General features: G+C 43.4%; 1 protein-coding gene across 2 annotated transcripts in view; it reads left to right on the forward strand.

Moving 5' to 3' along the window:
- DAAM2 (dishevelled associated activator of morphogenesis 2) overlaps positions 1–27,224 on the forward strand; it is a 266,918-nt gene that overhangs the window by 159,724 nt on the left and 79,970 nt on the right. For both annotated transcript variants that reach the window (XM_030557288.1, XM_030557289.1), the window contains 3 exons: positions 103–177; positions 10,647–10,741; positions 19,354–19,687. In XM_030557288.1, the coding sequence (XP_030413148.1) occupies positions 103–177; positions 10,647–10,741; positions 19,354–19,687 (504 nt within the window). The remainder of the gene's footprint in view (positions 1–102; positions 178–10,646; positions 10,742–19,353; positions 19,688–27,224) is intronic.

Here is a 27,224-nt window from a genome sequence, read left to right on the forward strand (position 1 = left end):
GTAGGAAGTAAGATGGTCAAGATTTCCAGATGAATTCAGCCAAATGAAAACTATTTGTCCTTTAAGCCTGCTCATGTAACTTTGTTTAATTTTCTGTTTCAGGAACAAGAAGACCCTAATAAGCTTGCTACCAGCTGGCCAGATTACTATATTGACCGCATCAACTCCATGGCTGCAGTAAGTTACCTCTGCACATGCCAGGAAAGATTTCCTAACAGTGTCTGTTTGATTGTGAAACAGTGTCTTAAGGAGAGTAGTGAAAGTCCAGTTGCTTGATTCATTTAAAATGGAGCTGGCAAAGGGAGAGGAGTATACTCTGTAGGGAAGAATCTTGCACTGGCAGAGAGATGGGTTTGATGAAATGCAGGCCTTTTTCAGCTCTTATTTCTGTGATTCACAGAACTGAAAATGATGAAATCGGATTCTTCACTGGAAACGCCAAATTACAGAAATGAGACACGATGGTGTCGCTGTGGCTTTTGTCTTGCAGATCAATAATGGGTTTTCTCCTATGCTCATGTGTACATGCACATGCACGTGAACACACACACACACACACACGTTTGAGAAAAAATATATATACACATACACATTTGTGTGTGTGTGTGTGTGTATGTGTATATATATTTTTTCTCTCTCTCCTCTCTTTAAACAGTGCTTAAAGATGATCTGAAAAGCTTTAAAAACAAATTAAATGTAAATGTAAGATCCTAATCTAGTAATAAAACATGGCCCTGACCCATGGGTTTAACCAAACTCTGTCCAAAAGAGAAGCTGAAGGGAAGGGCAAAAAATGCCTTTGTCACCTTTGTGCTTCCCAACTTGGCCCCAGGCACAACAGAGATATCAAGAAAGAAGTGATATCAAGGATAGGAAAGTCCTCTGCAGCTTTCACTAAACTCAAGGCATGTGGAGTGGGAGTAGAGCATGGGGTTGAGCAGTGGCTGAGCATTCCTGGGGAAAAGAGAGAGCCAGCCCCCTGGCTTCTGGGCATTGGATGGAGAGGTTCTATCACCAATGAAGAGATCTAACCAGCAGCTTGTTTCCACCAGAATCAGAAGGAAGCGCTGGACATATTGGTGCAGGTATCCAACATGCCAATGCAGACTCCCACAGAATGCTGAGAGCAAGTGGAAATAGACTGGTATGAGGAACCAAGACCACTCAATAGAAACATTAAGAGCCTTAGCAGGGATGACAGAACCATAATCTCAACACCACAGAGCAGATGGAAGCAACAGCTAACGGCTGAGAGGGTTGGAAGAAGCTAATTTCTGCCCTGTGCACCAACATTGGCATGGGAAGGATGTAATAATATGACACAGAGCAACCTCGGGGTTGCTCTCAGGTACACTGACTGACTGGTAATGGTCCACAAGGGACAGTTAAGCCAGTGGGGGCTGTGACAATGTTCCTCCTCTACCTTGGTGGGTCCTGCGCTTATTGGCAGATTTGCTCACCCCAGTGATCTCCCCCACAGTCTGGATCAGCTCCTCCTGTGTCTGATCAGGAGTTGGGAGGTTTGGGGGGAACCCAGGCCCACCCTCTACTCCGGGTTCCAGCCCAGGGCCCTATGGATTTGCAGCTGTTTATAGTGCCTCTTGCAACAGCTGTGTGACAGCTACACCTCCCTGGGCTACTTCCCCAAGGCCTCCTCCAAACACCTTCTTTATCCTCATCACAGGACCTTCCTCCTGGTGTCTGATAACGCTTGTCCTCCTCAGTCCTCCAGCAGCACAGCCTCTCACTCTCAGCTCCTTGCGCCTGTTGCTCCCAGCTCCACACACACACTTCCTCTCCTCTGGCTCCTCCCCGTCTGACTGGAGTGAGCTCCTTTTAAAACCCAGGTGCCCTGATTAGCCTGCCTTGATTGGCTGCAGGTGTTCTAATCAGCCTATCTGCCTTAATTGGTTCTAGCAAGTTCCTGACTACTCTAGTGCAGACCCTGCTCTGGTCACTCAGGGAACAGAAAACTACTCACCCAGTGACCAGTATATTTGCCCTCTACCAGACTCCTGCACCCCACTGGCCTGGGTCTGTCACAGAGGTGCTTCAGCCATTTCCCCTATGTTGGGAATTTTGAGAGATGATGATGACAGAGAACTGGATTGTCCCTTCCTATTACACCCCGTCCCCATGAGGCCTGGTTAGACTGGAGGGTTGCTTATGGACTAGTACCTTGCTCCGTAAGTAGTCATGTTGACTTCAGTGGCATTACTTGCAGACTGATGTGTTACTCAGTGTGAGTAAAGGTGACAGGATTTGGCCCACAGAAAAGAGACAAATAAGTGAAGAGATGATAGGCATATATAAAAACATGAATGACATAGAGAAGATGACAGCTGCTCCTGTTTACCCTCACTCACGATAGAAGAACAAGGAACATTTGTGAAATTTGAAAGGCAATAAATGAAAAACTGATAAAGGAAAATCCCCCACCCACCCCCACGCAATGTATAATGAACCTATGGAACTTACTGCCACAATACATTACTGACTATAAGAATTTAGTGTAGTAATAATAATGAAATAAAGGGTTAGTCATTTTTATAGATAATCAAAAATTAATTTATGTGCGACAGGACAAAAACAGAAATATAGGGCAATGAATACTCAAGCTTCAGGATAAAACAAACCTTTTACTGATAGGATTTAGGGAAAAACCTCCCTTATCAGCATGTTACTTGATAATTATTTACTGGGGGGTTCTTATACCTTCCTCTGAAGCATCTAGCACTGGCCACTGTGAGAGGCAAGATAATGTGATAGATGAACCACTGGTCTGATCTGGTATAGCAGTTCCTATGTTCTGAAAATTCGTAGTTTGTTACTGGTTTATGGCCAAATTCTGCTTCTGGTTATTTATATGCAAGAGCTATTGATTTCCCTCATCACTTCTGCATGAATTTAGCTGTTAACATCTTGGGCAGTGTGAGTTGTTGGTGAGTTTTTATCATTATAATTAATTTATAAAAGCTTGTCAATTCACCTTCATAGCATTGTTATGGGCTGAAAAATAACTATTAAAATTACATCATGTTGCACACTTGGTTGATTTTTTTTCTTGGTAATACATGTTTAGTTGATTGACACAGTCAGTGTTTCACTAGTGTTTCAGAGCCACTCTAGGAAGGTAACAGACTATTCTATTCTTCATGACTCATCAAAAACTACTACCTAACTGCTGATTCCAGAATTTGTTGGTGATGAGGGGTGAAGTGGAAAACACAGCTTGGTTTCAAGAGAAGAGGCTGAGTTTGCATGATTGGCAAAGACTAGTGTTTTAATGTCTAGACTGGGCAAATTTACTCTAGAAGAGTTATTAAGGGAGAAGAAATATGGAACCTTGCAATGTCACCACACTAAATTCTGCTCTGAGGGCTTGATCCAAAGCCCTTTGAAGTTATTGGGAGGCTTTCCAATAGTTTAGCAGCTTTTGGATCAGTCCCTAAATTTATCCTGGTGTAAATCTGGAATGAATGTAAAGCTGGAGCAGCTTCAGGGATTGAGAGTAGATTTTGGCCTACTTTTTCTGATTTTAACCACATTTTAAGAGTACAAATAAACGCCAGGTTCTGGTAACGCTATTTTGACGTGCCCTGGCCCTAGAATGATTGACAGATTTTCCTTTTGCCTTATGTTTTACCCTATCACTGGAGATATTTAAGGGCTACTTGGGTTAAAATTAATGGACCTCATTTACCATTTATTTTCTTCAATTTTATGCAGGTTTAGCTCCATTGATTTGTTTTCAGTAGAGTTACATGACTGTTAAACTGGAGTAGCATAGCAGTGAATCAGGGTATTTTAAAAGAAATGTCCTCAAATGTGTTAATAGGACCTCTGAGATTCTTAAAATGGAAAGAATTTTTTAAGAGCCCCTTTACTTTCACTGCAAATGCTGGTGTTTTTTGCATTCTTCACCCTGAGTGAAGTATTTAAAAAGATTAGTCAGTTTCACTTTGTCTCCAATCAGTCTAATCAGTTTTACTTAGTGGCTCTCCCAATGTTAGCACATGATACAGTATTTGGATTGCAAATACTGCAGGGAATGTTAAACCTGAAACAAAAATATTATTAGAATTTTAAAAACACCTTTCTATTGTTTTAAAATGTTATACCCTGGGTTCTGCAAAACTTAAGTTTTGGACCTGCTGTAAATCAGTGATCTTTTAAACAGCACCTTCATACCTTGTTGCCCCTAATTGCTTAGGTATATGGGCCTATCTTAGATATGAGCTGCTCATTGATAAAATGAGAGCCTGATCCAAAGCCCATCTGAAGTCTGTGAAAGTCTTTTATTGACTTCAAAGGTTTTGGATCAGTCCCTGACTCCCCAGTGCTGGCCTTTCCCAACCATAGATCAATATGTTAGGAAGCACTCCGTTACTGGACTAGAGGTCACAGCTTTCTATTTCAGCTAAACAACTTGGACACTTTGGGCCCAATTCTGTTCTCTGGTTGAAAGATCATACTCAGAGTAGTTATCAGTGGTTTACTGCAAACTGGGAAGATGTATTTAGTGGGATCCAGCAGGGAATCTGTCTTGGGTCCAGTACTATTAAATGTTTTCATTAGTAACTTGGATAATGGAGTAGAGAGTATGCAATCCCTCCTAGCTTTGTGTCATCTGAAAATTTTATAAGCAAATGCTTGGAGGATAGGATTAGAATTCACAAAGAACTTGACAAATTGGAGAATTGGTCTGAAATCAACAAGATGAAATTCAACAAAGACAAGTGCAAAATGCTTCACTTTAAAAGTAAAAGTCAAATGTGCAAATACACAATGGGAAATCACTGGCTAGGTGGTAGTATTGCCAAAAAGGATCTGGGGGTTATAGTGGATCACAAATTGAATATGAGACAATAATGCGCAGTTGTGAAAAAGGCTATATCAGTCATGGGCTTATTAACCAGAGTGCTGTATGTAAGACATAGGAGGTAATTGTCCTGCTCTATTCAGCACTGATGAGGCCTCAGCTGGAGTACTGTGTTCAGTTCTGAGTTCTATGCTTTAAGAAAGATGTGGACAAATTGGACAGGGTCTAGAGGAAAGCAATAAAAATGATAAAAGGTCAAGTAAGCCTGACTTATGAGGAAAGGTTAAAAAAAAAACCTGGGCATGTTTAGGGTGAAAACAATAAGACTGAGGGGGACCTGATAACTGTCTTCAAATATGTTAAGGGCTGTTATAGAAGACTGTGATTGATTGATCTCCATGTCCACTGAAGGTAGGACAAGAGCTAATTGACTGACTTAATTTGCAGCAGGGGAGATTTAGGTTAGATATTAACAGAAACTTTCTACCTCTAAGGGTACGTCTACACTACCTGCCAGATTGGTGGGTAGTGATCAATCTATCAGGGATCAATTTATCATGTCTAGTGTAGACACGATAAATCGATCCCTGATTGCTCTGTCGTCAACTCCTGTACTCCACCGCGGCAAGAGGCAGAAATAGAGTCGATGGGGGAGTGGCGGCAGTCAGTCCCGTGCTGTGAGGATGTGAGGTAAGTCAACCTAAGATGTATCGACTTCAGCTATGCTATTCTCGTAGCTGAAGTTGCATATCTTAGGTTGATTCCCCATCTCCCCCACCCCACCCCACAGTGTAGACCAGGCCTAAGGATAGGCTTCCAAGGGATGTTGTTGAATCCCCATCATTGGCGGTTTTTAAGGACAGGTTAGACAACCATTTGTCAGGCATGGTCTAGATCAGGGGTGGGTAAACTATGGCCCATGGGCCAGACCCGGCCTACCAGTCATTTTAATCTGGCCTTTGAGCTCCCACTCCAGTGCTCCAGCTGGGGAGCAGGGTCGGGGGCCACTCCACATGGCTCCTAGAAGCAGTGGCATGTCCTTCCTTCGGCTCCTACACATAGGAGTAGTCGGGGGCTCTGCACACTCCTCCTGCCATAAGCACCACCCCTGCAGCTCCCATTGGTCGGGAACCATGGCCAATGGGAACTGCAGGGGCGGTGCATGCGGACAGGGCAGCATGCAGCAGAGATGCCTGGCCATGCCTCCTTGTAGAAGCTGGAGTGTGGGGCATGCCGCTGCTTCCAGGAGCTGCTTGAGGTAAGCACTGCCAAGAGCCTGCACCCCTAAGGCATCCCCCCATGCTCCAACCCTCTGCCCCAGCCCTGATTCTCCTCCTGCCCTCCAAACCCCTCTGTCCTGGCCTGGAGCACCCTCCTGCACTTCCAACTCCTCATCCCCAGCCTGATCCCTCACCCCCCACCACACTTCACCCCATCTGCCTCAGCCCAGAGCCCCCTCCTGCACAGTAAACCCCTCATTTTTGGCCCCACCCCAGAGCCCGCACCCCCAGCCAGAGCCCTCATCCCCTCCCGAACCCCAATTTTATGAGCATTCATGGCCCGCCATACAATTTCCATACCCTGATGGGGCCCTCAGGCCAAAAAGTTTGCCCACCTCTTGTCTAGGTTTACTTGGTGCTGTCTCAGTGGGGAAGCTTAGAGTTGATGACCTCTCGAGGCTCCTTCCAGACTGACATTTCTATGATCTTCTCACCAGTTTTATACTGTGTTTGTCGATATAACTTTATTGACTGTCAGGCCCCCTGTTATAATTGTGTGAGCTGTCTTTCAGATGGTCTAATTGGAAGGATAATACCAACTAGTCCAAAATGGAATAGCTTCTGCATCAATCCCTGGAAGAAAAGGAGCTAACCATTGATGCTACCTAACTTAGAAGAGTGGCCTTCAGTTCTACACCTGTAATTTTGTGCCTGTAAATCCAGTAACTTGACAACAAGTGCAACAAATCATACCAGTGATTATCTGCAGACACAAAATCGTACACAATTCTAAATATCAGAGTGATCGTCATCTTGGCTGATTTGTCAAGTCATGAAACTTCTCTTTGTAGGATATAGCAGCTGCCCTATTTCTAGCACATATCAAGAGACTTGTCTCTTTTTCTCTGTGACACTGTCTGCTTGGCAGCCTCAATAAATGCAATCCCCGGTTTACTGGGGAGAAGGAAGATTACTTTTGACCACCACCATGTTGCTTTTATGATGTTGGCTATATCTGCACTTGTACAGAAGGGCTTGCTGGTGAACAGTAGCTGCACATGCAGCTCTTTGGCGTGATAGCTGTGTTGAGAGCATGAGATGGGGTCAAGATTAATAAATACAGCTGTTACCAGGCCCTTTTCTCTGGCTCAGAAATCATTTGCTCAGGGCAAAACAGCTTCATAAGACATAAAAGAAAATATATCTTTCAGCAGAATCTAACAGGTGGAGGATGACTCCATCTCCCATCTGGTTCATGCTGCTCTAAACCATTGTTTGCTTAGAGCATCTTACGTTTGTTTGGTTTTTTAAAAATTTAATTCTGTAATTGAGAATTTCTGCTCTTGGATCATCCCTAATCCAGTTCCAGAGATGTCATGGCAGTTTGAATTCCACCTAAACTCATTTCTTTGAATATTTTTAAAGGGATGTTGCCCAGAGATAATAGTCACATTAATAACAATAATAAATGGCCATACTCTAATTATGACATAGGGCCTGATTTTGATCCACTTATACTTGTTTAAATCAGAAGTAATTTCATTGAACTCAGCTGAGTAACAGATTGTAAAAATGGTACAGGTGAGATCAAAATCAGGAACTTGGACCATAATTATAAAATTCTGAAAATCCAGTTGGTACTTCTTTTTAGTACTATTTCTGTTATTTATTTCCTTTATTCCATCTGACTTAGCTTGGCAAATGAAAGTAGGCAGGTCAGTTCATTTTCCGCTTCTAGTCAGTTTTGCTTACTGGCTCTCATGCACTAGCATTAGGCTGCTGTGTTTGGATTTCTAGTATTTCAGGGCACAGGAGGATGGGGGAGAGTTTTTTCCCTTGTATTTTAAACAAAATACAGTTTAAATTAAAATATTTCTATTCACACTGAGCCAAATTTCCAAAAGTAGCTTTTAAGGTTGCCTGTCATTTTGAACACACAATTCCTTGTATATAGTTTTTTGCCCATATGTGCAGTCTCAGACTAATCCGTGCAGAGCAGGTACTGGATGTCAGATTTCCCTGATGCATTCAAATCAACATTTCTGAACATACAAAAATAGTCTGTCTGTAATTGTGCATGGAGTATCTCAGGCTGGTTGAAGCTCCTGCAATAGTTTGCGCCTCCTTTTTGTCTGTGGAATAAAATTTACTAATATGGAGTCTTAAGCTAGGCCAACATTATCCCTTTAATGCAGTTTTTAGTTCAGAAAAACTATTTTCCAACCAAACATAACTATGAAATGCAGCCACAAACAGTGATCCCCAAACACAATAGTTTCCCGTCCCTCTCTCCTAGTGTGATCCTGTTTTCTGTAACTTTCAGACTGTAATTTCATGATATGGACATCTGACCCTTCTGTTATTAGAGGAGGCACAGGGAGTTATGTTCCTAGCTTGTGTAGCTGTGAGAGAAGTGAAGGGCTCTTGGTTGCTCATAGCTTCCAGAAGGGGGTTTTCTGTAATTAACCATCTGCTGCAAAAGCAGGATTACTTATGTTTGTTTCACTTGGAAACAGGCTGTTTCCACTCTCAACAAAATACCTTTGAAAACCCTCCTGCCATCCATGTGCCTCTTTCCAGCAATGGGTCAGAGGAGAAAGTAAGCTATTGTAAAAATGGGAGCCTTTCAAAGGAATGTTTATGGGCCCTCACCCAAGGAATTACAAATCAAGCACCAAAACCCACCCCAGGAATCTGCCATTGAGATTCCACAATGCATTTTCATGGTTTCTATTTATTTTTTTGAAGAGGGGATTGTATATGGCTTGGCTTGAGTGTTTCAGTATATGTTTCTGGCTGTTGGGGATGCTGGCAGAAGATAAAACATTGTCAGCTCATTTTCCATCAGTAGCACTCTGTCATTCCATTAGGGCAGGAAATATCTTGCTCCGTTAGTGAGTGAATTTGACTTTAGTGTGGATCAGAAGGAGGACCCCTAGAGTTAAATACAGCTCCCTGGACCAGCTGTGTAGCATAAAACAGCCATGGCTCTTAGCCAAGTGACCACCCTCAGGATTTGACATGCGTTGGCACCGCATGGTTTGCAACATAGAAGAGTTTGGGGAAGAAGGGGAGGGGGAGAGTTAAGAGATGTTCTAGTGAAAGGAGGTTTTTTTCTCTGGGACTTCCTTGCTGAACTATTACCATAAAGACACTAGTATTCTGCTGTAATGGGTCATGATTGTAGGTGCTGGATAATATTTGTTTAATCAAGGTATTTATTCAAGAAGACCCTGAGTTGAGAGCTGAGGTTCTCCTAGTATTAACATTGTTTTGTGAAACCCCGCGGTACCCCTATCAATAAGGTAGGAGTGATCATCCACCTTCTACAATTAGGGAAGCTGAGGCAGAGAAAGATATAGGCCAAAATGTTCAAATGTAGTGGCTTGTTTCTTAGAAATGCTGAGCACTAAACAAATCCAATTGACTTCACTGAGATCTACGTGTGCTTAGCATCTATGAAGACCAGGCTACCCATTTCAAGTGTCTGACTCTGAATTTAGGTGTCTAGCTTTATGCATCCAAGTTTGAAAGTGTGGGTTTCAGTGACTTGCCCAAGGTCATATAGCAAGTCAGCAGAAGAGCTGGGTGGGACTAGATCAGGAGTACTGGCCTTTGACCTGGACACCCAAAAAGCTCTGCCACCAGAATTAGTGAATACAACTGAAAATGTAGGTCTTAACCTCTTTGTACCTTGGTCTACTTGTCTGAAAAATTGGAACAGCAATAGAATTATAGAATCATAGAAGATTAGGGTTGGAAGAGACCTCAGGAGGTCATCTAGTCCAACCCCAACTAAATCATCCCAGCCAGGGCTTTGTCAAGCCAGGCCTTAAACACCTCTAAGGATGGAGATTCCACCACCTCCATAGGTAACCTCTTCCAGTTCTTCACCACCCTCCTAGTGAAATAGTTTTTCCTAATATCCAGCCTAGACCTCCCCCCTGCAACTTGAGACCATTGCTTCTTGTTCTGTCATCTACAACTACTGAGAACAGCCTAGTTCCATCCTCTTTGGAACTCTCCTTCAAGTAGTTGAAGGCTCCTATCAAATGCCCCCTCACTCTTCTCTTCTGCAGACTAAATAAGACCAGTTCCCTCAACCTCTCCTCATAAGTCATGTGCCCCAGCCCCCTAATCATTTTCGTTGCCCTATGCTGGACTCTTTCCAATTTGTCCACATCCTTTCTGTAGTGGGGACCCAAAACGGGACGCAGTACTCCAGATGTGGCCTCACCTGTGCTGAATAGAGAGGAATAATAACTTCCCTCAAATACCTATCTGTTAGGAATGTTGAGAGTTAAATTGTTTGTTCAGACATATTGCAGTGAATCCCAAATAAGACACAGGAACGTTATTTTGTGAGGGCATCTATAACTTCCTCTGGTAATCTGAGAACACTGGGTTATACACTATTGCCAATCCACAAGAATAGAAGCAGTCTCAGCTGGACTCGGCTTTGCAGCTGGAAGCAGCAAGCACCTCTAAGTGATTTGGTAGAATATTTCTTATGGACAACCTCTGCGCTGTCTAGCAGTCTGTTTTCTCTGACCTTCCATCAGGCAGCTCTGGCTTTTGTAACCGTCTCTCTGTTTTCCAAACAGATGCAGACCCTGTACGCTTTTGATGAAGAAGAAACAGAAATGAGGAATAAAATAGTTGAAGACTTGAAAACAGCTCTGCGGACTCAACCCATGAGGTAATTGTTGTTCATCTCCTCTTTTACCCACTCCTTCACAGGGCTATATCTGACACAGGAAACAGTGGCAGTGAGAGACCCCTCAGCAGATTGTGGGCAGGTACCCAGTTGTTTTATCTTCAAAGAAAGCATTTGGTAGCTCATAATTTTGATAGGGGACCTTGCAACCTTCACCTCTAAACACTCCATCCAGGTGCATGTGAGGAGTTACGAACGTGCCTACAGGAAAGAATAGACAAGTTGCATTGTTAGAAACCTGAAGAAGGTCTTTGAAGACAGAAGTGAAAATTGTGGTAATCAGATTCTAGACCACATGGCGTGAGGTATCCCGCATATATTATTGAATTAAGGATGACATGTCAGTATTAACTCTCAAACTTTGTTGGATTCAAATATCCCTTATCTGAAACAACTCAAAGTGCTAAGTATGAAGCATCCAAGTAATTTGACATGCAGCTGGTGTGGGGTTTTGTTCCTGTGATGCATGTAGCTATGAGAATGTAGCAAGATGTTTGATTATATGATGGGTTTGTCTATGATAGCAGATCTAGGAGGTGTCTTGTAGGCTTGTCTTCTTAAGTTAGCTTTTTGTTTGTTTTTCTGTATATTTATGTACTGCACCTTCAGAAATCTAAGGTCACCTTTTGTTTGTTGGGTGCAGCAATACTGAATAATAACAAGCTGGCTACCTTTAGAGACTCTTTACATTGGAAAGCACAGTGTATAGAAAACAGATCCATAACAGGTGTGATCTCAGGAAATAGTATGATTGGTCAAAAAGCTCATGAACATTTCACATAAGCCTGAGATTGACTGATATATCTGCATCCAAACCATGCAGAAGTCAGTTTCCTGGGGCTTCAATACGTGCCCTGGTGAAGTGTGACAGTTCCATGGTGAGTTCTGAAGCTAAAGCTCCAAGTGACACCAAGAGAGGAACCACAAAGGTACTAACTCCCACTGAAACCAAACCATCCACCTTTGTGAATGCTACCTCCAAGAGAGTTGGGAACCCAGGTGGATGGCAATTGAGAATAATCTCTTTCTCACGTGTTCCTGCAAAGCCAAATGGCTGAGTTTTGCATGTCTGCCCTTCATGTTGTTGCAACATTTTTTTGTGAGCATGAATTATATAGACGTGTAGACTTAGTAAAAGGTCAAATTGAATGTGATCAATGCAGTTACACCAGCGATAATTCTGGAGCATGTTCCAATTAACCAAACCAAGCACCTGGGAGTAATAATTGAAATAGAGGTTTTCTCCCTTTATGCAGAGAGTTGTACAGCTGGCTGGGTGGTGCATGTGCATGCGTACACAGCTTCCTCCAAAGCATCAGGTTTTAGTCCCTGGGGGAGGCAGGATGAAGTCGTTGATGGACCAGTGGCTTGATTCATGATGGCAAATCCTAAATCGTTGTAACTGTAACAGGAAGGCAGTCCTCTCTTGTCAGGATTTGTTTGCTTTCCTGCAATGGAGTGAGGAAGAATAGTCCACTCAAAGCTCCTGAAAATGTGACCCTGTAAGAGAGCAACAAAACGTGTCTTGTTTGCCATGTCATCCATAAATCTGAGTCTGGCCCCTCAAACACTCTAATAATCTGCTATGTATGTCAAGTGGGGGCAGCATGAGAGAGCAGCTAATGTCACATTATCTCAGGAAAAATCCAGAGAGTGGGAAATATGTTAATCTGAGCAGAAAGAACCCAATGTTCTTTGCTTTGCTTTGCTTGATATAGGCCCCATTAAGAATTCACTAGGGTGCTAGCTACTTGCTTTCCAGAGCAAAAACAACTTTTATTATGACGCTTGTTCTCTGTTCTGCAGGGATGTGAAGGGAACATCTAAAAAGCAGACTCTGTTGCCAGTGCAGCCTTCCTACAAGGCCTCGCTCTTGAAAGAGCTCTGTGATTCTGAGTGCTTCGTGACATGCTGGGAATTCTGGATTCAGGTTTCAATCCCTCAAACTATGGAGTTTTTTGGATCCAGGGATTTATTTTGTCCCATTACAGAGAGAGGCTGGCCACTTGAAAAGTCCAGAGCTGGCTCTAGTTTTGGAATTAAGTTCAGGAATGTTCAGGCCTAGGATTTTGGTTTGGGAACCTCTCTAATTATAACTAGAGTGGGGACAACAGCAGATATGAGGCTTCAGATCTGAGCTTTAGGAAAGCGAATCCGGATGCAGAGCTGGTATTGTGATTTGGGCCTATCTTGATTATAAGCCAGACAGGAACACTGACAAACCTAATGCCCCTGGGCTACTCAGGGTTTTTCCTAAGTATAGCCACCAATTAGAATTGGTGAAACATCTTCCAGAACATCTATTTGTGTTGCACTCTGAACGTAAAGGAACCTCTATGCACTCACATCTTCTTTTTGAGGCAGCAAGCAAATGGCCTATCTCTTTAGCCTTTGGTCTTCCTCGGGCTGGATGAGTGTATGCTCAGGTACTGGATGAGCATGCAGCTTTTAAGTGGAGAAGGGAGACTATGACTTATTGACCTGCTGGAATGATGTTCTCAAACTTGTTCATGATTTGAATCCATATTCAGCCCCTTGTCATCTGACTTTCATCTAAAGTAACCCAGAATCCTTTGTGGCAGTTTTGACAGAACTTCACAGGAAGTACTGTACTTCCTCTGTGATGAGTTTCAGGGCAGTGTAGCTGAAAGTGGCGAAATGATTTGAAGGATGTTATTGGCATCTGTGGACAACCTGCTTGGAAGTGACCATCTAATCTTGACTGCCTGTATTCTATTCGCACAGCAAAGAACACAATACAATGCAAATTGACTTCAAGAATAAACAGGAAACATGGCAGCTTGCCACAACTTCCCCACTCTTAGGCTAGGTGCTGGTGTTTCAATCCACATGCCAATAGCTGCTGTGAAAGAATGTAATCAGTCCTTGCATTGTTGCAGATCTATGTTGGAGTGTACTCAATGAAATTGACAGATTTTCATCATGTCAGCTGAGTATACTTATGGCAGCAAGCGGTGGAGTGAGACGTCTCCATGGGCTTGAGTGTCCAGCTCAAACGTATATTCACTGCCACAATGAGTTTCCTTTTATCCTTCAAGAAGGCCTTTCCAATAAGATCCCACTCCCCAATCTTCCGGGCGGGTGAGGGGAAATGTGAGTGGGGTAAAGGAAGTGTCTTCAGCCAAAGATCAGATTTTTCAGGGCTTTCTCAACCAGTCCTGTGCTGCTTCAGCTGGGTTCCTCTGACAAGAGGCATTCATTTAATTTGTTTATAATAATAAGCATCTACACCAGCATCAATGAACTGTCACATGAAGCGTTCCCTCTTAAACTGCTGACGGTGGCTTAGAACCCTTTTTTCCCATAGTTAAGCAAAGCCAAATTTTGAGTTAAGTCCGTGTCTCAACTAATTTCCAATGACTCAATTGGTTAGCTGCCAAATGGGCCTTGTGCCAATGCCCGATCAGCAAGCCAATTCCTTCTTTGATGAAGAGGATGTGGGGGAGCCACAGCTACATCAGAGCTGCTTACAGAAGGGATCTGTACATAGGCCTTCAAGATACCAGTCTTTTTAGTTGAATTTGGAGATGAATTCCATTTTCCAGGCTGCTTCTTTTCATTAGATCCCCAAGCAACATGGCAAATGAAAATCGAAACTTGTATCAAATGGAATGAACATAATCTTTCTGCAACGGGAACAAGATGCTGATGGGGGTGCCTTGATTGCTTACCCATAGGCACCTCTGTAAGAGGAGTCACTGAACAAAGTGTCTCCATGCGGATATGTACTTTCTAATACTGTAGAACGGAGTCCCTTTAACTGGGATACCCATCTGTAAAATTTGAAAAGATACACACCTGCATCTCTGGCATCTTTGTGAGGCTTAATTCATTAAAGCGCTCTGCTTTTAGATGAAAGTGCAATAGACATTCCATTTATAATAAACCAGTGTGTCTGTCTCAGTGCTCAGAAGCATCCCTACAATAATGAATAGGTGCATGGTTCTCGGAAGCAGCTGTATGAAAATAAGCCATTGCATGCATCCCAGTGCTCAGGAACAACCATTACATTAAAGAAAATATGTATTGTAAGGAAACGGATTCTAATTTAAAGTTCCTCAAATGTTATTACTAGAATCTGTGAGAGAACAGCTTTGCTCTTTGTATTTCAGCACTTGAATATGGAAGTGCAGCAGCACAGTGAAAATGAAAGTTGGTGAGGGGCACGAGAAGTTAACCCAACTTTTTGGAATCTTGGGAGAGTTTTGGTTCAAGTTTGAGGGCAAGGCGAGAAAGATCTTATTTAATCTGAATTATCTACCCTGCTCCAATCCTATTTTACCCAGTCTTAAAATACGTGGAGGTCGGGCTCTCTTTATTTTGGCTTGGTTTAGCCATGTGTCACTCGTGTGTACTTTAGCTGATCACTAATCTATCCAGCAAATGCAGCCTATTCTGCTTTGAATTTCAGGCAGGGCAGAGGTCCAAGGTTTGTCAGGGTTGTGAATGCCTCCTGATCCAAAGGCCACTGCTGTAGCTAGCCTGGGAAACATCGTCTTGACTGTCAGTAGGGTGGGAACATCCTGCCCTCCCCACGTGCCCCCCTTCTCCTCTCCCCTCAGTTTATGTTCTTTCCGTCTTTCCCAAGCTGTGTCATTTCTCACAATGAGGCTGCAGCACAATCCGTACAGGGATAGATCAGAGAATAAGACACAGCCATGGGGAAAGTCACTGCCACATAGGCCCTGTCTACATTAGGATGAAAGGCGTGTTGTTAGGCTACATTAGCTAATATTCAAATTAAAATGTTTTAAAACCCCAGTGTAGAACCCTGTTTTTAATGTGAGTGATGCTGGTCAAGCAAAAACCTGCAGGGAGCTTAGGGTTTAATGCAACCAATATGACACCTATTTAAAGCACATGCTGCCTTGTCTATGCTGGAACTTTAGAATGTGTTACACAGGGCACATTAGCAAACATGTTCTGACATCACACCTTTAAATCTCCATCTAAAACAAGGCCCTCATGTGGCATGTGGGAGGCTAATTGTACACACACAGAACACAGTGATGATGGCACTCTTCCCTAGAAACTCGACTGGATGCCTTGTACATGCACAAGCATGTACGTGTGTGTGCGCGCGTGCGCCTATGTACACATATGCACAAAAGCACTAAGCAAATGTGGTGGTATAAATGGCATTCAGCCTAGGAGCTGAACTCTCCCATTTCTGTCTGGAATGCATCATGCCAGACAAATAAATACACAGTGAGAATGACATTTAGCTCATGAGCTGGACTCCCAGAACACGAAGTGTTTTGACAAGGGACGGTGACAATCATAGCTTTATTCCTACATCTGATGTCAGCTGAGATGGGGAGGTAGTCAAGTTTGCTTCCTATTGAATAACAGAGATTAGTGTTTTGCTCTCTGGACCAGATAGGATACAGGAAAATCCCGACATTGTTTGAAACTTCGTCGTTAATCAAGGTCTCTGACATCAGTCTCTTTCCTGAACATACCCTCCTGCTGGAGTGACCTCACCCTATGAATCCTAGCAATGTTTCTCTGCCATTAGATTTATTTGGGTATTGTTCTTGTGAGAATGTCACTGTGCCTTTCACAAATTATTTGTCACCTGGTCTGCAGAGCTGGGCTGGCAGAGGTACATGAAAGTCACAGTGACTTATATGTCTCACACCAATAGCCAGTGCTCCGACTGGAAGTGGAATTCAGAAACCCTTGACTGAACAGGCTCTGAGTGATTTTCTTGAACCACTGGAGAATGCTGTCTCCTCAGGGTGGTGTCAGTCTCTTAGCCTCCCCTTAGCCTTGGAGCTATGAGGATGGCCATGTTTTTGCTTCTGGGTTTTGGTAATGAGTTTGGCAAGCCCTTGGATTCACGAAGGAACTTGGCAAGAGTCATCATGAATAAATAGATTGGAAGTAAATACGTTAGGATTCAGAGCTGATATGTGTTGTACCATCCTATTCAGGCTAGAAAATGGAGAAAATGTCAAGCCCTTCTGGGCCACAGCTGGCAAAACATCTAAAAGTGATCATTTCATGGCCATCTGCTAGTATGCACAAAATGATTTTGGTCTCAATCCAGTTTTCAGTGGACACCTGTATGACAGACACAGCACCACCACCGTTGGCCATGGCTACCAAAATTGCAGTCTTGGCAGAGAGGCCAGCAACTGAATGGGTCACAGACCCTGAACTACTCGTTAGTTTTCTTGCAACCATTTAGAATAACAAAGGGTGTTGAGTATCTTACTGAATTCCTGGTGCACTCTGCATGGTCTTTCCATCTACCTGAGTGGAGAGGAGCTTCTCTTCCTGTGGCTCATATAGATAGTTAGGATGGTGCACCCAAAAGACAAGTAGTTTGTGATCAGATCAATGTGAAACTTAGCAGTTTTGCTGAGCTGAGATAATGAAATCCCTCTTCTCATTGTTGGTGCATGTGTGTTTTGGTCCCTTCTAAAATTTGCTTTGAAGTTCAGGTTTGAACAAACCTTGAAGCAAAACTCATCTGAAACCACCAGGTTTTTCCTGGTTTCTGCTCAGAACTGTTGGTCCAAGTAAGCTGAAGGTTGGCAAGCTGTCTAGTATATCTGGCCCAACTTTCAGGTAGACCATGACATTTCCTGTGTGGTAAAGGTGAGTACCAACCACAGGACTAGCTGACCTATTTCTAATGTGCATTGTATACTAACACATAATTGAGGTTCAGGAGTGTTCTTGTGCACAGAGACAAGAACTGAAAGCAATGACACACACAGTTGGAGCTGCTCAGTGTTCACAAGTTGGACAGGGAACTGGATGGGATCCTGTTCACTTCACTTTGCGTAGGACCCCAAAATATTAAGCCTACTGGAAACTCACAGTGAAATTTAACTAAAACCAATGGGATGAATTTGTTCCCAGTATTGTTCCACTGACTTCAATGGACTCAGTTAACTTCAGAGGATTAATTCCAGGGATGAACTGACCCATCGTGGTTTTTATCTTTTGGTTTGAATGAAACTATAGACCTCTCCTTGGGCTTTTTCTATGTTGTATCCATCCAGATTAGTGCATGATCTTCATCTGAAACTGGGCATATTTTACCTGGTTTCATAATAAAAGTTTGACACAGAACCCCAGTGACTTGAAAAGTGACTCAAAAAGTGTTCCAACACTGCTTTATTCCACGCTGTTCCTTCTGAAAATTCACTGTCTACATATCTAATCTATTTGTGTCCTCATGCCAGACCCTGGTGGTATCCATGGTGGTCATTGAGTCTGCTCCCTCTTTAAGCACATCTTCTGCCAGGAGAGATCATACAAGCCATTTTTGGAGTTTTGCCTGATCCAGGACTGTAGGTGTGGGTGTCATAACTCTCCTACTCAGATCTGAACCTTAGAGTTCAGAACATGAGAAGCTAGCATGAAACCTCCAAACTTAATTACCAGCTTGGATCTGATATCGCTTCCACCAGCCAGAATTCCAGTGTCTGGCTCACTCTGGTCTCCCCAAAACCTTCCCTGGGGAACCCCAAGACTCAGATGCCCTGAGTCTCACCACAAAGGGAAATAACGCACTTCCCTTCTCCCTCTTTACCTCCTCCCAGATTTCCCCACCCTGGGTACTCTAGGAGATCCCCTGCTTCAAGTCCTTGAAACACCACACTGAAAAATCAAATATTTCTCTCCCCTCACCCAGAGGTTATGCAAATTCAGGCTTAGTAAATCTAATACAAAGAGATTCTCTCTTCCCCCCGTCTTCTTCCTCCCACCAATTCCCTGGTGAGCTGCAGACTCAATCCCCTTGAGCCCCCACTAAAAAGAAAATCCAACAGGTCTTAAAAAGAAAGCTTTTATATAAAAAGAAAGAAAAAGACACAAAATAGTCTCTGTATCTAGGTGACAATATACAGAGTCAATTGCTTAAAAGAAAAAATGAATAAACAGCCTTATCCAAAAAGAATACAATTTAACACATTCCAGCAACTACACACATGTAAATACAAAAAAACAATATAAACCTATTGTCTTACTAACCTTGTACTTACAACTTGGAAACAGAAGATTAGAAAGCCTGGAAATTCCTGTGGTCACTCTCAGAGCCCAGAAAGAGAACAGACCAAGAACAAAGGATTCACACCCAAAACTTCCCTCCACCCAGATTTGAAAAAGTCTTGTTTCCTGATTGGTCCTCTGGTCAGGTGTTGTTTGTTACCCCTTTCCAGGTGAAAGAGACATTAACCCTTAGCTATCCGTTTATGACAGTGGGCCCTATAGATTTCCCAGTATATAGGAATCTTTTCACCAGCCATTGAAATGCAGCAACCATTGTGGTAACTACCAACGGTTAGAGTGGTAGTTATTATACAGTAACATTGTCCAAGCACATAGGACAGGGGAAATAAAAGGTGAGATTTGAAGCAGACAGAATGCAGTTACCTAAATTGGAAAATGACCATGACAACAAAACTGACTGTCTGTTTGCAACATGTTATCTGGAATCATCTGGAGTTATCTAGGCTACCACTTGCTCTGTTCTTAGCATCATAGTTCCATAGTCTATTAATTTGATGCCTATTGTACAATTTGCCTTAATTCTGTTTTCCTCCCTTTCCCTTCAGGTTTGTGACCAGGTTTATTGAGCTGGATGGCCTGACCTGTTTGTTGAACTTCCTGAAGAGCATGGACTATGAGACCTCAGAGAGCCGCATACACACATCCGTTATAGGGTGTATCAAGGCACTGATGAACAACTCCCAGGGACGGGCACATGTCCTGGCCCATCCAGAAAGCATCAATATCATCTCCCAGAGCTTACGGACTGAGAACATCAAGACCAAAATCGCTGTGCTGGAGATCCTCGGGGCTGTCTGCCTGGTGCCGGATGGCCATAAGAAGGTCCTACAGGCCATGCTTCACTACCAGGTCTATGCTGCAGAGAGGACAAGATTCCAGGTATAAACATGCTTAGCCAACAATGCCAAACACCAGGCATCTTTGAAAGGGGTGGTTTGTACTTCTACACAGTGTATAAAGTCCATTTTCCTCACCTGGATCAACCAAAGTAGTGTCAGCTTCACCACATAGATTTTTTATCTCACACACTCTACAGTCAGTCACTGCTATCAATGCTGATTTAAAGCAACTGTGCCTTACCTTAAAACCGAGTCTTGCTTTATTAATGAAAGGCTTTCAGTAATCTCACACTCTAACCTCGACTGATGTCATCTATTGGGTGCCTGTTACCGTACTATTTAAGTGCCAATAGCATAAAAGCCCCAGGAGCTTCTGTAATGCTTTTAATGTCAATTCTGTCATAATGCAGAAAGTATGGAGTAAATGATCTATAGCAAAAGCCATTAATAAGCCAACATTTACCAGTTGTTACCTCACAGCACAGATATTTCCTGTTCAAAGTATAGAGGAAGAACTCAGAAAGAGAGATTACTGACTTTCTGGTTATGGGGATTATAAACTGATGCCATGACCTGCCTCTTCCTAATGAAACAACCATCCTGATGAGGAGAAACCTTGTGAGCGGTTGTGTTAAGCCATGGTTTCTAAACATATTGGCACTGTACTAGTTTACCATTCTTATAGTACGACCCAAAATTCCTTCCATGAGTGAAGTTTCCATTGGGTTTTGCCTGGCTACTATAAGGAGGGTAATATACAATTAGGTCCTAAAACCTTGTTTACATCAGCCATTGCCCCTGACCTCCCATTCAGCTTGTGCGTACGCTAAGCTTCAGTGGATCTTGGGCTGCGCTAAATTTGAGATTGTAAAAGTAGTTCAAGCTTCATGGAAGTTTGCAGCATGCACAGCTGAGTGGGACATGGTCACTGGTCACCAACAGCGGCTCATGTGGTTGCTTCTCATGAAGGTGAGTCCCAGTACAGATGCTCAGGGAGTCAAGTGGCTTACTGTCCAGGTTACACAACTAGGATTCAGGAGACCTGAGTTCTATTTCCCAGCTCTGCCGCTGACCTACTCTGTGACCTTGGCCAAGACACTTCATCTCTCTGTGCTTCTGTTTCCACATTCACCCTTTTCCTTGTCTATTTAGATTGTAAGCTGTTCTGTGCATTTACTGTCTCACTATGTGTTTGTACAGAGCTTATCACGTTGGGGCCCTGATCTCAGCTGAGGTCTCAGTGCTAATGCAACCGTAATGACAATAGGGAGCTGGGGAGACTAGGACTTCAGCCCCAAAAGACTAGCGTACCAGTAAGAGGTTGGGAATCGCTGATGCAAAGGATGGAGTTGAGGAATGGAAGCCAAATGCAGAGAGAATACAACGGTTAGAGTGCTGTAGTATGCATGTAAGAAAAAGAAAAGACAACCTTAAATCTCGCTCATTTTCTGGTAATTAGCCTAACTGAGGAAGTGTTTCTGAAGCTTGTGTTTGCTTACGCTGGAGGCGCTTTGGGGTGACCTCGCGTGTTTGGCAGTAATTCACAGCCCTGGCAACTTTCAATCGGATTTTAATTCTTTGTCCCAACTTGACTGAGCTGATCTGCTGAATAAACCCATATGCTGTAGCAATCCCAAGTCAACTCAAGTGCCTCCTCTGTGTACATCTTTTTATTTGTCTCAAACTGTAAATGACTGGGATGATAAATCATTGCTGGGCTAGTGTATGGTAACACATCTCATCTTGTACAGCTGGGCCTTTGAGAAATTGCATCTAATGATTCACAGAAGCTCTTGTGAGCCTGAGGGAACTCACTTACTATCTCATCCGTGAATGAACGGAATGCACAAATAATTGCCTTTGTCAAATATTTTTGCATTGAGGGGAGGGGGCATGAGGAAGAAAGATAAGTGTTTGCTTCCTCTTTTTTTTTTTTTTTTAAATGTGGTTAGCAGCAGGGATATGCGCCTGCTTACGAATTTTGTAAAGCCTGTGTCCAGAAACTGGAATGGCATTTTCCAGAGTTCTCGCCAACAGGTTGAACCCAAGCAGTTCTTATCTTAACTCTGAAGGAGTCTTCAAATACCTGCCATTGCCACTGTCCACCCATTTAAGTCTCTCAGTGGATCAGTGGCGGCATCCCCAGTGAACATGGTCCATGCTCAGTGAAAGGCAAAGAAGGAAGCTGATGCCACACTTTAAGATTCTCAGTTAAGAATGCCAGTGACATAAAGCTTCATATCTCATCTTTCAAGTGTGAAGTACTGTTACCCTCTAGTCCTGGCCTTGGCTCAGAGTGGTCTTGCAGTTCCTTGACAGCCAGGCCAAGGAAGAGGGATATGAATGTGTCTGCTTTACTGGGGATCTGGAGCTTTCACTAAGGAGGTGAGGTGACTGAGCCCAAGGAGGCACTAGACAAGCCAGCTTGTGCCTTTACTGTATGTGCCTGGGAGATAATAGAGGACTGAGTCTGGATTTAATACAATAAAACAACAACACACTTTCTGAGCAGCGCTTCACTCTGGGTCTTGGATCTACAGCTTTATAACCAAGATTTTGCCAATAATTCACAGCTCCTTTTGGCTTCCAAGGACAATTTTGGTGGGAAATGTCTCCTATAACCTGAACATTTAATAGCATCTCTCAGTGCATGAGTTATCTGAAGAGTTTAAAGCTTCCTGGTTTAGGTAGATTCCAACCCATTGCTCTCTAACTCCCTCCTCAGAAATTCTCTTAGGGCTTGGCTACACTTGAGAGTTACAGCGCTGGTGGTGGCTTTACAGCACTGTAACTTACTCCCCGTCCACACTTGCAAGGCACATACAGCGTTACATCTCCCTGGCTACAGCGCTGGCTGTACTCCACCTCAATGAGAGGAAGAAAGAGAACAGCGCTGCAAGAGTCATTGTAAACAGTGATTAATCTTACTACGCTGTAACTGACCTCCGGAATCTTCCCATCATGCTTTTTAAGTAAAGATAACACTCTTTGTTTTGTTGTGAACTCAGGCCTCCCTGAGCTGCTTATCTAAAAAACAAACACAGCTACTGTTTGTTGTGAATGGGGCAGGCAGGGGGATGAATGTCCATAGCTAGTGTCCGCTTGAGGAGAGAAGCTGGGGGGGAGGGGGTGGTCCGTTCTGGAGCAGCTGCTTATCTGGTCTGAAGGTTATTTGCATTTAGTGAATGAGAGAGGGGTGGGGGAAGGGGGCGAAACTTTTAAAATGATTGAAAGTTGGTGCTGTGTATCTTCAAGTTCTTGGAACTTGCAAGGCAGGGAGCTGACACAGTGTCAGCTCCAAAAATCCACACTCTCTGTCTCCCCCACGCTCCCTGTCACACTCCACCCCACCCCCCTCTTTTGAAAAGCACGTTGCAGCCACTTGAATGCTGGGGTAGCTGCCCATAATGCACCACTCATGGCCATACTGCAGCGCTGGTAGCTGTCAGTGTGGCCACACTGCAGCGCTTTCCCTACACAGCTGTACGAAGACAGCTGTAACTCCCAGCGCTGCACACCTCCAAATGTAGTCAAACCCAGAGCCTATAAAACCAACTCAGAATTCCCCCAAACAAAGATCTGGCATCAACACAATTAAGCTATTAGAGTTCTTCCTGAGTAGTGAAAGCCATTCAAAAGCAAACTCTATACAGGAGGAACAGGAGACGCATATTCTGAATATGCAGAGTGGAAACACATTGCTCTGGCTCCATTGTTCTTCATGACAAAGGATGAAATTGTGGATTGGCCTCATGAAAAAGATGTCTGGGACCCCCCCAAAGGCTCTGCTCTGTTTTCACATAGATGATGACAATAGGCTATTTAAAACAGCAGATGAGCCAAAGAGGAGGATGATTTCAGCATCTCAGGCTTGGAAGCTGACAGAAATGGGACCATTAGGTCCATAGAAAGTGGGGAAGATTTTGCTTCTCTGGAACCTGGCCTGAGCTCAGTCTTTGTCAGATTCTAAGGCCAGAAAGGACAATGCTGATAATCTTCTAGTCTGACCTCCTGCATAACACAGGCAATAGAACTTCTCTGAAGTAATTCCTGTTTGAACAAGAGCAGATCTTTTAGAAAACATCTCACTGGTGTGTCCTACAGAGTAACTTAAAGATGAAAAGGATCTGAAACTCTGGCATGCTCATTAGATTTTGTTTTGCTTTAGAATGGAATTTTGTGCTGGTGAAAGGTGCTGAACTGACAGCCCTAGATGGGAACAGAGGAAAGTTACAATACAGACAGCAGTTGTGCAAGACTTGACTCGCAGTAGTGAGGCAGTGATTCAGCCCTCACCGCCTGGGACCAGCTAGTGAAAGGGTGAGAGAGGAATTCATGGGCTATTTACTTTGTAGAATTGTCTGCTGAAACTGCCATGAGGGGTGCCACTTGTGATTGCATGTTGAGTCATGTGGAAACCTGGCACTGGATTGAGACCTGACAATTTATTTCACACAAGGCATCAGATGGTTATCACCTTTTGGCCAGTACTGACTCAGGTTAGATTGAAACCAGTGGTGTAGGAGTGAAAAGCTCCCTATGATTTTACCAGTCCCCTGAGCCATTTAGTCCCTCCCTCCTTGACTTTTCGTGGCTTCCTTGTAAGAACAAACATTCATCACTAATAATGAAGACCATGATCTATATTCAGTGACTCTGAGGGCTTGTCTACATCAGAAAGTTGCAGCGCTGGTGAGGAAGTTACAGCGCTGCAACTTTGAAGGTGTACACATCTGCAGGGCATCACCAGCGCTGCAACTCCCTGTTTGCAGCGCTGGCCGTACTCCCGTTTTGTCTCGGGTGTAGAGGATCCAGCGCTGGTGATCCAGCGCTGGTAATCCAATGTAGACACTTACCAGCGCTTTTCTTGACCTCCGTGGAAGGAGGAAGCCTCTGGTAATCAAGCTGGTCTCACTTTCCCGGTTTGCTCTCTCGTTCCCGGAACCCCGAGCAAGCAGGTCTCCTTCCCTGCGGTTTGCAGGGTGGCTCCGGGAACGCGAGAGCAAACCGCGGCGAAGCTGGTCTCCTTTCCCGGTTTGCTCTCTCGTTCCCCGAACCGCCGAGCAAGCGGTTCTCCTTCCCTGCGGTTTGCAGGGTGGATCCGGGAACGCGAGAGCAAACCGCGGCGAAGCTGGTCTCCTTTCCCGGTTTGCTCTCGCGTTCCCGGAACCCCCCTTGAAGCCGCCCAACAGCGCTGCAGTGTGGCCACATCTAACACCACTTGCAGCGCTGGTTGCTGTAAGTGTGGCCACTCTGCAGCGCTGGCCCTATACAGCTGTACTAATACAGCTGTAACAACCAGCGCTGCCAAATTTTAGATGTAGACATGGCCTCAGAGTGGCCTTTCCCTCCCACTCCACACCATGTGCTTTCTTCCAGTCACCATCTTGGCAGCAGTGGTGCAGAATTTCCTTTTTCCCCTTCCCCTCTTGTTGCTTCCTGACCTCTCTTCTGGTTGAAATCCTCATGCTCCATCTCAGCTGCTCACTGGTTTTGGATTTAGCATTTTCCCAATAGCACCAGCAATGAATATCAGAGTTTCTCTTTCTCCTTGATCTTCTTTGGCAACCTCTCTCAATAGCAGATGACTCAAGGAGTCAGTGAGTAAATGTGAGACAGCTGTTGCTGGAACCATTTTCTCCCAGAGAACTGAGAGAGTTTTATTTTCCCTTCTCCCCGTTTCTTTTCTTGTCTTGGTGGAATTTCTTAAGGGATTTTCTTTTTTTCCCGCTTCCTCACAAGAATGAGGAAGTGAAGGTCAGCTTTATTTATTGGCAGCTGTCTAAAACGTAAGCCTCTGCATAACTCACTACTGACAGCTTCAGATTGGAGATTGATTATTTCCCACTTGCATGTGCCTAAGTGACATGGATTAGTGTGTGGCGATCACACATTTAACTCTGAACCACATAAAATTGTGTTCTCCTTGTTACAGGTTGCTGCTCAGTCTTAAGTCATCTCTGGTCTTCCAGGCATGACTGTTACTACCCGGAATGCCTAGTATAGTACCACACAGACACCAACAAATGAAGTATCAGGGAGATTATAAAGGGAAAGTTGGTACTTTGGGCCAATTTCTTTCTTTAGTTACATTGCTATAACTTTTTTGACTTGAATAGAGTTACTCCTGTTTTATACCACTAGAACTAAGGTCAGAATCCAAACCATAGTCTGGATTCAACTGTTGTAATGCCATTGAAATCGGTGTAGTTGCACCAGTTTACACCAAATGAGGATCTGATTCCACCACTATAAAAATTCTACTGAAATGCATTTGTGAAGATGGATTATTTTATGGGACCTTGTAGAACATATAGACAATTCTTTTGGTAAAACTAGGGGTTAGCGTGTTTAAATTGGAAAATTTCACACTTGGGTCCTACTGGAAACTACAGCCTGAATTACTGCCTCTTCGTAACCAAGACATCATTCCATCTACAATGGGTCTGACTCTGGCCTCACTCTGGTACTAATCTGGTGTAACACTCATTGGCTTCAATGGAGTAATTCCTTTTTTATTTTATTTTTGGAACAAATTGGTCCTGGTGACTTCGGTTTAATTTATCAGATGGTGTTCACTCGAGTTTTAAAAGAACTCAGATATGAAATTGCAGAACTACTAACTGTGGTATGTAACCTATCACTTAAATCAGCTTCTGTACCAGATAACTGGAGGCTAGTTAATGGGATACCGAGTTTTTTTTTTTAAAGGCTCCAGAGGCAATCCTGCTAGTAAGCCTAACTTCAGTACCAGTTTCAAGCATTTTGCCTGTCAGACACATGGATGAACACTATTTGTTGGTGAAGGAGTCAACACAGGTTTTATAAAAGGAAATTATGCCTCAGAAATCTATTTAAATTCTTTGAGGGGTCAAAAACCATGTAGACAAGGATGATCGAGTGGATATAGTGTACTTGGACTTTTTCTGAAAGCTTTTGATAAGGTCCCTCACCAAGGGCTCTTAAGCAAACTAAGCAGCCATAGGATAAAAGGGAAGGTCCTCTCATGGATTGGTTAAAAGATAGGAAACAAAGGGTAGGAATAAATGGTCAATTTTCATAATGGGAAGTTGGGATCTGTATGGGGTCCTGTGTTGTGCAACATATTCAGAAATGGTCTGGAAAAAGGGGCAAACAGTGAAGTGCTAACATTTGCAGATGTTGTTAAATTATTCAAGATGGTTGAGTCCAAAGCTGACTGCAAAAAGTTACAAAGCAATGTCACAAAACTTAGTGACTGGGCAACAAAATGGCAGATGAAATTCAATGCTGATAAATGCAAAGTACTGCACGTTGGAAAACATAATCCCAACTATACTTACAAATTGATCGTGTCTAAATTAGCTGTTACCACTCAAACAAGAGATCTTGGAGTCATTGTGAATAGTTTTCTGAAAACATCTGCTCAATGTATAGTGGCAGTCAAAAAGCTAACAATGTTAGGAACTATTAGGAAGGGGATAGATAATAAGACAGTAACTATCATAATGCTACCATATAAATCCATGATATGCCCAGATCTTGGCTATTGCATGAATTTCTGATTGCCCATTTAAAAAAAGATCTATCGATATGGA

Source organism: Gopherus evgoodei, chromosome 3 (assembly GCF_007399415.2).
Source record: "Gopherus evgoodei ecotype Sinaloan lineage chromosome 3, rGopEvg1_v1.p, whole genome shotgun sequence".
Classification (NCBI taxonomy): domain Eukaryota; kingdom Metazoa; phylum Chordata; order Testudines; family Testudinidae; genus Gopherus; species Gopherus evgoodei.